Genomic DNA, 13504 nt, shown 5'->3' with positions numbered 1-13504 from the left:
GTAACTGATCAATTCAAGCTCTGAAAGTACTGAAAGCTGTACTCGCATAAAGTTCAGTTAATGGACGCATGTACAACAGAAAAAAAGTCATACCTTTGATTATACAGATGAGTGGTTTCATTTGTTTTAAATCACAATTATTATTTTCTGCACATGGTAAATCATATTTTATGAAAACGTATACATTAGCTTTGAACTGTAGTCGTTTTTATGTTTTTGGTTTTTTTCCCCCATGCCCTCGGTAAAATGCATTAATGCATGCACATATTAAGGGTAGTGTGTACTACTACTGTAATAATCTGCAGCCTGTTGGACTGCAGGAATTTGAGTGCTGTAGAAAAAAACCCGGTAACACTGCACTATACGGTGAGAAGGTGATTTTTCATAGGTACCGAAGTAAAATGAAGAAATACTTACTTGACTCACAAGAACTTCTTTTACAGTAAGTTTGGCACCAGCCCTGGTTTATAAGTATGCGTTAAGAGCATAACTGACACTGGCATTCTCGCCCAAGGACACGTGACTCGCAGAGTTGATGGTCCAATGGATCTATCGCCAGCTTATGTGTGCATTTAAAAATAGCCGTCGTATGTTGTCCAAGCTTGAAGTAACCACTGCTGTGTACAGTGACCAACCACATCATCTTCAGTAGTTTACTGTGTAACAAATAATACGCTGTTCCTATGGTGTCAGTTGGCAGATTACTGCAGGAAAAGTGTAGTCATGGTTTATTTTTGCCAGGTGACATGCTTTAAAAATCGCGCTGATTTAGTGTTAAGTCTCTGTTCAGTTGCGAAGATGATCCTGCTGAATTCTGGTGACGGACAGGTGTCCGAGCAGTCTGACGGTGTCTCGCTCCCCATTCGGTATGGCTAAACGTTTCCGTGATTGCGCATTCACTTGCTACAGGTAGATACAGTCGATTCACCGAAAGAGAAACTACTGCAACGTGAAATATGATACTGACGTTTCGATGCTATAACTAGTTTTAACCAAATATTTCCAACTGCACCGGTGCTGTTTCATAGCTTTCTAAAACTACCGGTTTAGCAGAGTGCTGCTATAGCTAATGTTACACAGCCAGCATACATAGTTTATAATGTCGTGCAAAAATACTCTATTAATGTATTGGACAATTTAAATAATGTAATTAGACAAGCTGATATTGTCTTGATTTTAAAGTTTCAAGTACAGCAAATTGAGCACTCGGGTTTCCTCTCTAGAAACCAAGGAGAAAACCCTTGCTGATACCGGTATGTTGTTCCAGAGACACAAAACGAATCAACATCTTCATCTTGTGTACACAGAAAGTGCAAGAACTGGAGCAGATGCAAACTACTCATGCAAAACGCGCCGGCTAATTGTGTCTCTTGAAAATAGCTAGGTGTGCCTGGATGAGCAATTATCATCCTGTTGTCATGAACTTTTGCTGTGCTGATTAAGTCCGTTTCGAGAGATAGGAAGGGACGATGTTGCAGGTGGTTCTGTGTAATAATTGGGTTATCATTGGCATATTGCCTTACTCTGCTCATAAGTACACGAACCATGTCTCTGCTTATTTTTATTAAGTGGAATTTGCAAGAGCATCATTACCTTCATAAAACAATGCATGCTTCCACAGCATCCACACTTTGAACAGTAATAATAAATCCATCGGGGAGGGGGGACGATTTTGAAATCTGTTGGTGACTTTAAAATGAGGATTAAGTGCAAGCACTGGGGAGAATGTTATTATTTTAAGGTCGCCGTGTTCCTATAGCATTTGCCACTGCATTTAAATTCTACTTGCACGCTGGCAGTCCTATGCGTTTTACCTGCTTTACAGAGCAGCTTAAATGTTGTGTGTTTTTCCCAACGATTGCCTTCTGTATATTTATGCAAACTTTTGTACGTTTTTTAATATTACTTTATTTTGTTAATTGGTTATCAGTTAAAATAAATTATATTACAAAATGATGTAGCCTTTTGGAGCTCTGCGAACGTTTTTAATGACAAAAAACAAAACTTCCAATTTATACCCTCGCTAGAAACCGCAGTTCATGGAAACCCATTTATCACCTGGAACAGGAATATGTACGTTTTCACGAGAGGCAGTGAATCTTTCCCAGTGTGAATATGCTATTCCAGTGATGGAACAGAACATGTTTGCTTACTGATTTTCAAGGTCAAGTTGTTGAGCACAAATCTGTAGCAGTTTAAAAGCATTCTGTGAACATTAAAAGCGCCACATACTGATGGGATGCTATAACAGACCCAATATTAATCCCATTACATTACAATTATAATGATTATATCATTTGTTTAGCATTACTTATTAATGTTTTTTCTTTCTTTCTTTTAGAGGTACCTATTTTTGTGGTCAATTCCGTTTTGTTTCTCCCTCCTTTACTTTCTATGTGCCAAAAAGCATACCAAAATTATATTACTTAAAAAAATAACTTTAAACATGAAGCAAACCTTTATAGCGTGGTGGCCAACATTTATAATAATGCGTGAAGGTGGGGAATAAGGGGTATGATAAATATGAATTTGTTGATGCACAGCGAATAATATTTACCCTTCTTTTATTCTTTGACGGCGCGCGCCAGCCTTGAACAGCCAGTAGCGGAGCTAGCGGAGGCTCTCGACTGCACGAACAACTATTGCCGTCATACGCTTAACTCTATAACTGGTAGGGGGCGATCTAAATGGCCCAAGTGTTGATTTTAATGTGCAGTCTGATTGAATCCTCAGTCAGTTGTGCCAAAGAAAGACAACAGCAGGAGCACTACATGACACATGAAGAAGAGTGTGTTAAGAGGGAGATTGAGGCAGAGGAGAGAAGAACACAAATGGTGTTAGCTGCAGGGGAGAAACGACAGAAACTTCAAAGGACCGCAATGGAGAAATGATGTTAATGATGGTAAACATGCTTAGCAATGTTAACTCCCCAGATGCATATCCCACCCCAGATGATTAAGCATTTAACCAATGAGTACAGAAGTGCCCCTAATTAAACTAATGTATTCCTCCTTCATGTTATTAAAACACACCTTTAACACCTTTAACAGTATAGCATAATACAGTAGTACTAGTAGTAGATATACTAGTACTTGCAATATAGGCCTTGTACTTTTTCTATAAAGGTATACATGTTCCTAATTTTATAAATATTTTCAGTTACCGGGATATAATGTTAATGGTGCTGTATCTTGTAAAGCGCTTTGTGATGGTGGTCCACTATGAAAGGCGCTATATAAATTAAATGATTCTCTGCACACTACCACATCAGACCTTCCCACAGCAAGATGTGAAAGATTAAACAAAAAGAACCTATAAATTACAGATAATTTAATCAGTCAAATATAAATGTATCCTACAAAGAACATACATTTCAGTTCTTACTCTGTTCCTGTATATTTAGCGATTTCACAAAGCCCATAAAACACTTATTTGTACTAACTACTGTAATTCAAAATTGTACTTAATTTTGGAGTAAAAAACGACACATTTGGAAAATAATAAAGGGGGATACAAATAATTAACTAATCAATCAATCAATGTTTCTTCAAAATGTGCCTACAAAACTACAATACGGTTTACAGTTATGGTTTGGGTGAATGAGAATAATACAACCTAAAAAAAAAATGTGTGTGTTTGAAACGATCCGTATCATTATTTATTAGTTTTACTGTTTGGTTCCTTATGAAATGATCACGTGATAGGGGTGCTTGGGTTAGTGAAATACACCTTATCTGCATGATGATGACGTATTTAAGAGCTGCGCACGAATTGTACAGCGAGGGAGGTGCAGTGGTGGAGCGTACTACGCTCTGTAGACATAAAATAGGGCTATTTTTCCAGTAATCTGAATATATTATATTCTATGTTTTTCTTTCCCTTTTTGTTTTCCTCTTTCCTCCTTCAATACACTATGTATTAATTTATTATCCACCTCTAATGCATTCACTTGATTTATTAACACCTCTTTGTTGAATTTACTACATTCCAAAATATTATGTTGCACAGTTTCCAAACTTTGACAATCTCCACATAATCCATCTACATGTTTCCCTATTCTAGAAAGATGCTGACTCAATGCCGTATGTCAAATTCTCAATCTATTCATTATTCTTCCGCCCTGTTCAATTCCCCTCTAAATGCTTCACCCTAACCTTTTGTATATCATAATAAAACATTCCTTTATGATTGTGTTCCCATTGAATTTGCCATAATTCCATGACTTTTTGTTTAGTTATTGCATTTATTTCTGCCTAGCACATAGTGAGTACCATATCCACTTCCTTTTTCAATACTTCACCAACTCATGGTTACAACCTTCGATGTTAAACAATACCATTGCTCGTGTTCACAAAATAAACATCCTTATCACGTGATCGGGGGGTTTGACTTAGGAACTGCGCACTTACGATTACAGGGTTGGAGCTACACGGGAGCCTACCGTCTGCAAATACACCCTTCTCGACCAAACGGCCAGATAAAAGCGCTTCGGTTCGGATCGGAAACAGGTACAATGCATGTTAAAACCAATCCACTTACCTTTCAGACAGTCTATCTGTCTCGTACTTTTCTTAAGACAGAAGAAAATTAATAGCTAAGAATATACTGCTATAATAATAATAATAATTTCACTTTCGATTCAATATTTCTGTACATCTCGTATTATTTGCAGTTTAGTAGTAGGTAGTTGTTGTATTAGAACTGAATACATGCTGCATTAATATTCGTTTATAGTTTTTTTTTCAATGTTTGGTCATTTCTGGTTTTCTAGTAAGCTGACTATTAAGTAAAAGTGAAAGTAAAATTGTTCCATAGGGCGCTGCTGTCACTGAAATGATAAACACTTTTTTGTCATGCTTTGGTGTAGTATGGCCACTTTTTAATTGTGTTATTGTAAGACAGAATTTGACATCATAAGCTCTACATCACAAGGAGTAAAGTCCGTTATGTTCCATTGTTAGAATGTCATGATGGCAGAACTTGAGGAACATCTTAAAACGCTTACTGTGAGAAATGCTTAACGTGGCTTAATGTGCTTAAATTCAAACCAGACCTCTAGAAAGTTTGCAGATAACAAGCTTAACACTTCCCAATACTGTTATAAAATGGGAGTTCTCATTGGTTAAGGCGACCAGATTAAGTCCTTAAACTGGGACAGTATGGAAATATTGTGCATAACTTCCAAGCTATGGGGAAGCTCTAGCGTTTATTTGCACTTTGGCAATGTTTGATTTGGTATCATATTGAAAGTGAATGCAGATACGGTGATATTCAGTGGAATCTTTTACTTTCAAAAACTTTTTTTGTGAATAAATTAACTTATTGTCTTTGTAATTTAATTTCTACACAACAAGTATAGTAATTACATTACACAGTAGCAATTCAATAATATCAAATTCCGAGATTCTACTTTACTGCTGATTACTGCTGAAAATCTAGTCCCTTTTCTGCTAAGAAACTGCATCTTCTCTCTTTGAGTGCCACTTTCCATCTGGCTCTCTCTCTATCTCTATGCTATCCTCCAGTGTCCAATCTGCAAACCAGGCCCTTCCTGTATGAAACTATATCATATCGCAATATTTCTATTTATTAAATGGTTACTTCATAGAATCTATTTTTTTCGAAATATTTAATTTCTTACCATTTAATATGACATGGTATTTGTTCTGTATTTCTGTTTCTATTGCAGTTTCTGCTTGGATCATTAGTGTGCTGTGATTAATAGATACTAGGACTTTTTTCAGCCATGTTACTATTAAAGGTGATTAAATGTGTCAAATACCCTATCTTTTGGCAAGCTTCTTGCAATCTAAATTAACAACGTATTTTACGAAGGCTAATTTATTTGCTGAAGTTGGCCGAGTTTTTTTTTTTTTTTTTTTTCTTGAGTGAACAGTATAGGCTGAGACATGGCTCAAGGTGTAATAAGATTAAATAGTATTGCTTTTCTGATTCAAATGAAATGTTGCCACTTACCAAAGGAATACCATTTAATCTGACTTCATACAAATATAAAATGTAGGGATGTAAATGTCGTTTAATAAAAAATATGTTTAAACTATTTGATTTCTATTGGTTAATCGTTTAACTGTAGTTACACCGTCACACTAAATACCCACGCCCCTCAGGTCAAGAGTCCAGAGCCCTAACCACTACTCCACACTGCTGGCCTGTTTTAAATGTAGTGCTGGATGCTAGAGAATGTTTTTCACGTTTTGTCATCAGACAAAGCTGAACTCAGTTACCAGCGAAACCAGCTGCTACGAGGCTTTCGGAAAGTAAACCCTCGCTATAGCAGAGCAATGCTTGGTGCCGATAGGTTGAAACAATAAGCATCCGCCCCCACACGGTAATGCTAATTGGTTGAAACAACTGATTCCTAATATTACAGGCAGGGCAGCTCAACCATACATTGCTCATACGTTAACAAGAGAACAGTTGTAAATTCGGCCGCACTGCCAGCACTCCCGCATCCCGCATCCTTAGGCACCAAAATAAATAAATAAATAAATAAATAAATAAATAAATAACAACTGATGCGTCAAGTATTTGAAATGTACCTGCCCCAGACCAATGGAGCCGATATCAGTATATCATCATATAAATCAGCATTTATTTCTACATTTTTTTACAGTCATTCAGGGACATAATATATCTAAATGTTTAAATTAGTAAGTACACATGTTTTGAAAATTAACAATTAACAACTAAGTTACAAGTTTTTAATGTAAACATAATTGTTGCCAACTTTTTCACTAAAATAAAATCATGCTTATGTGATTTTGAAATGCCACTTTTTGATATATTTGCTACTGCTTAATCTAAGTTTCAATAATAAAAGATTTTTGTGGGAATTGAACTTGAACTTGTTCATGGCCCCGCGGCAACGTTAACCTAATTTTTAATTCTAAAACTCAACATTGTTTAATTTAATAACTGTCTGCTACTCTGTCTTTCTTACCTTTTTTCTTTTAATAACCGTATTATACTCTCTCTTCCTTCGGATATTTTTGCGAATCATAAATAAAAAATATATATATATATTAAAGTATTAATATTTCGTGCAGTCGACTCCTGACTGCCTCCCGCGTTCACATTCACTTAACGTTTTTTCTTATTGTTAACGTCGTTAGTCACGGTGCAGACCTTGGGTTAAACCAATATGTTCGTGTAGGGAGACTTTATTGTGATTGTTTATAAATGTGGCCCATCTGAATACTTTTCAATTTTTGTATTTTATTTTAAATTCTGTAAAGACAAACCAATGCCAAACACAACAAGGTATAGGCTAATACATATATAATGAACGAAAAAAAGTGGAAGCCCCCCATATTCAAAGTTAGACGTCTATGTAGACGGCTGATTTGCAGCAGCCAATACTTCATGAAAAGGGCCACTGTCATTGATTTTGCACGACAGCAAAACATACACAGTTGGCGTTGTTACTTTCATCACACAGCAAACCTAAAGGCTGAGTTTGGTACTACACATTGACCTCATCAAAGGATGCGCTAAAGCACCTACATTATAACAAGGAAAAAAACTCTAAATTCAATCATAAAAAATAAAAAAAGCCAATATGCAAAACAACGTGGTATTGCAACGTTATTCATTACACTGCACATATGTGGTGGATCAATAATACCACTGTCAGTAACGTTACATTGTCACCTATGTTCTATTTTTTTTTTTTTAATTTAGAGTGACCAATTATTATTTTTATTTCTTTTTCCCCCAATTTGGAATATCTAGTTATGTTTTCTTCTCCTCATCGCAGCGAGTCCCGACATAGCACAGACGTTCTGAGGATATGTGAGTGTCCTCCGATCTCACAAGCCTAAAGCCAGAATCGCTTTTACGCTGAGCAATCCAGGTGGGTGGGCTAACGATCCCGGCCCTGCTTTTTAAGCACTCTGAATGTGCTCGGTGTCTGGCCAGTAGGGTTCGCTGTTGCGCGATGAAGAGAAAGGGTCCCTACCTGTTTCCCATCCCCCACCCCAGGAGCGTCAGACAATGTGACGCCCCCCTCGGGGTTCCCAGCAAAGTTCAGCCTATTTACACAGCCTGGAAGTGAACTGGTGCCGTCCAAGTTGTGTGACTCATCCTGCGCTCCCTGCTGCAGTGCTTTAACTAGATGAGCCATATGACTCAGTAAATATTTAAAGTAATATCCAGATGAATTCTAATTAATAGGATATTACAGACGTTTAATTCTTTATCAGTCGGTTTTCAATTAGAATTCACAGCTACAACACCTATTCGTTTATTCTTAAAAACAACTCTCGTCCCTCTCATTCAATTCCATAGATCGCTTTGATCTGGTAAATATTAAAACTAGCCCTTTTGTTATGAAGCAACGTATGACACACCCTTTTTACATTTCACATCAACCTTTCTGCAAATATACATTGATTACATTCCCCAAGTAGTTTCTGTAATTTGTGAATATTATTTAGTTCAATAGGAGAAATACTTAATTTCTATCAGCCTTATTGATACAGTGTGTGATGACTTGACAGGGCGGTGTCCATTTTTCACTCCTCTGTAAAGTTATTTTCTTTGGTGGCAAAGAAGATTATTCTTCGACACTACTTACAAAGAACGTTTTGAGAAGTATTAGATGCCATTAATTTAGAAAGAATATTAGAATGGTTTTAAAATATGGGATGCATTATAAATCTTATTAACTTAATTAAGAACATTTGTCTCAGATAATAACATTGATAAGAATATGTATTTAAAACAAAACAATGTCAAGTGATACATTTTCTCGAAATGTGTTAATGTCATATTTCATGCTGCACTGGTAAGTTTTTATTCCCTGTACATTTCATGAACTGACATGATGATTATTGTATGATACCTGAAATGAAAATATTAGTGAGATAAAAAAAAAAGTTCAGCCGTGTGTTTAAGTCTGTAGCGATTTTGATAATATTTTCTTCTGAGAAACTAATGTAAAGTTTATCAAAATGTAAAGAAAGAGTGAAGTAAATAGGATGATCCATTTTACAAAAGGTACCAGGTATGTGTTTTTTTTTCCCTTTGAATTAGGTGTGGTGTTTATGTACTGTAATTTTAGCAAATATTTAACTGTGATTGGTTGATTTCTGATATGTGAGTTATGTTAAAAAATAGATCAAAACTAGACACTGATGTGAACTGTTTTTTTCTGTCACCAGGAATTACCTTCAAAATGAGCATCGGTCATCAAATAAAGTCGAATAGCATGGTAAATTTATGTTACTTATTCCTTTTATTTATTTATTTATTTTTCATGGCATTGGTTGTCAAACGGGTCCAGGACCTATAGGGGTGATTTACAGTACAGTTCTATCAGCAAAAGTACCCCCGACCCCACCCCACCCCCAAAGAAAAGTGGTGCCCTCAAGGAAGCTTTGTTATGCATTGCATGTTATTAAAAAAAAAAAAAACAACTTTAAAGGACAATTACCCACAATAACAAAATAATACCCTATTTTAGACCACATGTTGTTTCATTATGGTTCACAGTTCTTGCCATAGAAAAACAGGTCAGAACAATATTGTTTATATTGATGATTCCTCTCTATGCGCAGAACAAGGTTGTGTACTCCAGATGCTTCATCAGACATCTGCATGTGAGGACTGGACAGAACTATTTGTCCACGCAAAGGCAACAAAATACCATGGGGAAGGCACATATCATTTATCAGTTTGCTAAGGGAATTACCAGTTTGTAAGGAAAACACATATATACTCTGTTCTTTTATTTCATTCCAATATTCAAGAGTTACACACATATTATTTAAACTTTATCTCTATACAAAATAATGTAGCACACACATCGGCACACACCTTCAGGGTCACCGGGAGGAATGCGTCTCAAAAAGCGTACCAGCTTACATGGTGTGCTAAAGTGACCTCCAATGTCGGCATTGTACTTCTTGAGAAGTCTAACCACAAAGTGTAAAAGAGGTCATTGCCTTAGCAACCTACTTTCGTTAATCTGCTTTCACAAAGACTGACTCTGTTATTTACACTCTGAAATTATGGGTTATGGAGCATACATTATAGTTCACAGTACAAATACACTCTTTTAAAGTACAGTTGGTGTACATAGTCTCATTAATATTTCTCTATATTCCCCCCATCTCTTTTCCTGTGAAGACAACTTATGTCTGCTAAATTCAGTTTCCATCAATAATTTTAACCCTGTCTTAGTTCATCTCTAATCCTAGAAGTTTGACACAGCAAGTAAACATTATAGAAAAATGACTAAACATATTATTACTCCACAAGGTTGTCTGTCAAAAACACTTGCCAGATAATTTATGAATCATATCTATCCTGAAATTGTTAAACCAGTCTAAGTTTCAAAATGACCAATTAGCAACAAAGATGTAAGCCATGTTTTGCCTCTCAGATGCTCGCTAAAGTAAACAGACACCCAATTTAAAAGGACTTGTTTGGGATGAGGAATGGAAATGGGGTGCCTCACTAGAAAAGCAATGCAGCATTTCTTACAAAGTTAAGTTTATAGCTTGTAATGGTAGTCACCCAAGCTCAGAGAGCTGGCTGAGTAGCTAAACATATCTCTGAATGACCATCTTTTCTCCACCTTTCCTTCAATTATTATTGCTATAGATTTTGGTTCTCTTCCTTATACAGAAATAATATGATACATTCAAAAATGTACTGAATTTACTTTAGTATTTACGTTGTTCAGTCTTCTTTACTGTTTTAAACCAAAGAAATAGCTTTCATATGTGCTTTTGCATCAAACACAATTAACAAGAAGGATGTTTACCTAACACGGCAAATCACACCTGTGTGTTCACAAATGACAACAGATCTATTAATTGCTGGTAAGGGAACAATACTTCAGACTTCAGAAATATTTCTATACATTTTCATCAGAATGATTTTGCTGCATAACGACAGGATCCTGGCATTATTTCAGAAAATCTGAAACTATGTTGAAAAGGGGGTTTGATGGAATTGGACATCAAATAGAAATTTAATATCTGTATCATTCTGTTTATCAGACGCAGCCTCCTTTTTTTAGTGGTTCCCTGGATGAGAAAAAGAGGACTCTGAACTCTGAGGTAAAGTTAATGAAACAATATTTCAATTGCTTTTTTTTATTATGTCACTTCCCCATTGGAACATATTAGCAGCAACTACACTTATATCGCTGAGAGTGTAGAGCTCACACTTAGAATGTCAATGACAAAAATTATAAATGTTCAAACCACAACAGATTCTATAAAAACAGATTAACAGCCTGATTTTCAAAAGGGGCAGAGGGAAAAACAGGTTGCAAAACACCTTTGTGACATCAGATAGGTGGCAAAATGTATTTTCAAAAGTCGTATATGTCAGTGGAGCAATGGAACTTCAGGCTTTGCGCTTTTTTGAAAATACACTCACATTACAGCTTGTTAAGCAATTGAAATTCATAATTGGTTCTATTTTGCAAATAGCACCTGTAGCAGGCTGGCTGGGCGGTGACGTCAGGCAGAGACATGAACTAAATCTGACACCAGTAGTACTGCAGTTAAAGGCGGCGCCGTTTTATTTAAATACAAAAATAAAATAAATATTTAAACAAAAACACTTGCTCACAGAGCAAAACAAAAGGTTCAAACAGAAACAAATCTTGAACACAAAATAATAAATAATACTGGTCAGGCTGGGCTGTAGCCTTCACTGTTCCTGTATCTTCTTTTTTTTTTAGTTTTGTTTTTCTATCGCTCCTCTCGCTCGCTCTCTCCGCTCTAACACCCACCACGAGTGCAGCGAGCTGCATGCTTTTATTGCCGGTGACCATCTCCCGATTAGCAACAAATTAAATCACCTAATTAATTCGGGAGATGGCCACCTTCTGCATGAGTTTATTAATTACTGTGGATGGGGTTTCCCATCCACGCTACTAACCAAAATAAACAAAACACATGGCTACGCCGTCAATACATAAATACAAATAAACAATACAAAAACAATAACAAAACCTGTGGCGTTTCGCCGTCATATTTACACAACTAAATCATAAAACAAACAAACACAAAATAATAATCTGCACAGGGGCGGAGAGGGGAACCCCGTTCTAAAAATAAATAAATAAATACATAAATAATACGTACAGGGCTGCTCGCCCTGTTACAGCAGCTTATTTTCAGAAGGTGCAAAACACTGATGTGCCCACTTTGTACACCAAAATACACTCGCATCTACAGTAGGTGTTGAAAACGTTCACCATTGGCATTTCTACACTGCTGACATCGTAGAATCAAGTTCAGGTACACAGCTCGCAGTTGCTGCTGAGTTAATAGGGTTGGTGAAGTTTGTGATGTTTCTCTGCAGTTCCTCAGCCGTGTGTGGGGTTATTGCAATAGACATTGTCCTTTTAAATAGCCCCACAGGTAAGAGTCGCAAGGGTTCAGGTGGGGTGACCTTGGAGACCACAGGCTGTAGCTCTCAATTCGGTCATCAAACACTTCTTGCAATCGAGCAGTGGAATAATTAGCTGTTTGTTTGTTCCTCATGCGGTAATTCTTCAAAGAATTGCTCCAATATGTCACTAATATAGCGTTGTGCATTAACAGTGTCATTAACTGTCACATGACTAGTGTTTAGATTCCCTGCTATTCATACACATCTTGAAAAGGACATGTAATATTTTAATGTCATTATTCTAATTTATTATTGGGTAAACTTTTAAATAAAACACCCTGTAGAATGTATTTAAAAAGGTGGACATAAACAAAATATTCTACAATTTAGCATTTACTGTTTTTCAGGTAAGCATTTAAATATTTAAGAACATTTTATTGTGCAATAACTAAGAGAAAATGATCCATTTTGAATGTTTTTTTCTGCTTTAATAAATATTGTGTTTAATTGTGGAATATCTTGAATTTTCAGTTACCATGAAAAAACACAGCCTTACTTTTGATATTCTATTAGTCATTTATTTATTTCTTAGCAGACACCCTTATCCAGGGCAACTTACAATTGTTACAAGCTATCACATTATTTTTACATACAATTACCCATTTATACAGTTGGGTTTTTACTGGAGCAATCTAGGTAAAGTACCTTGCTCAAGGGTACAGCAGCAGTGTCCCCCACCTGGGATTGAACCCACGACCCTCCGGTCAAGAGTCCAGAGCCCTAACCACTACTCCACACTGCTGCCCTATAAGTGTTAGGTGGCTACCTCTAATTAAGTTGAGAGTGTGCTTTCTCTCGTACTCTATCACTCGCACAGCAAAGAGTCAACTCGATTAGAAGTACCACCGAATACTTCTAAACACACATGTATAATTACAGGTGTCAGCTGTGGCAATGATTGCTATCCTTGCTTACTGTGTAAAGTTAGAGTCATGGCTGTAACTTTACCCAACTAGATTCCCAAAAAATGTTGTGTCTGGAAAGGCTTGGGTCACTAAAATACACCCCTAGCTTCATAATCAATCAAAGAAGTTAACTCTGCAATAAGTAGGTTGCAAACAACATTTTA

The 13504-nt window shown here is 36.4% G+C and overlaps 1 protein-coding gene across 1 annotated transcript in view; it reads left to right on the top strand.

The window, feature by feature from the left end:
• The first annotated feature begins 4292 nt into the window (after nt 1-4292).
• LOC117413428 (hexokinase-2-like) overlaps nt 4293-13504 on the top strand; it is a 28229-nt gene continuing 19017 nt past the window's right edge. The window contains exons 1-3 of the mRNA XM_058996760.1: nt 4293-4508; nt 9183-9232; nt 11028-11087. Of these exons, the coding sequence (XP_058852743.1) occupies nt 4307-4508; nt 9183-9232; nt 11028-11087 (312 nt within the window). The 5' untranslated portion in view covers nt 4293-4306. The remainder of the gene's footprint in view (nt 4509-9182; nt 9233-11027; nt 11088-13504) is intronic.

The sequence above is a fragment of the Acipenser ruthenus genome, chromosome 23 (genome assembly GCF_902713425.1).
Source record: "Acipenser ruthenus chromosome 23, fAciRut3.2 maternal haplotype, whole genome shotgun sequence".
NCBI classification, from domain to species: Eukaryota; Metazoa; Chordata; class Actinopteri; order Acipenseriformes; family Acipenseridae; genus Acipenser; species Acipenser ruthenus.
This window is presented reverse-complemented; position numbering and strand designations above follow the sequence as displayed.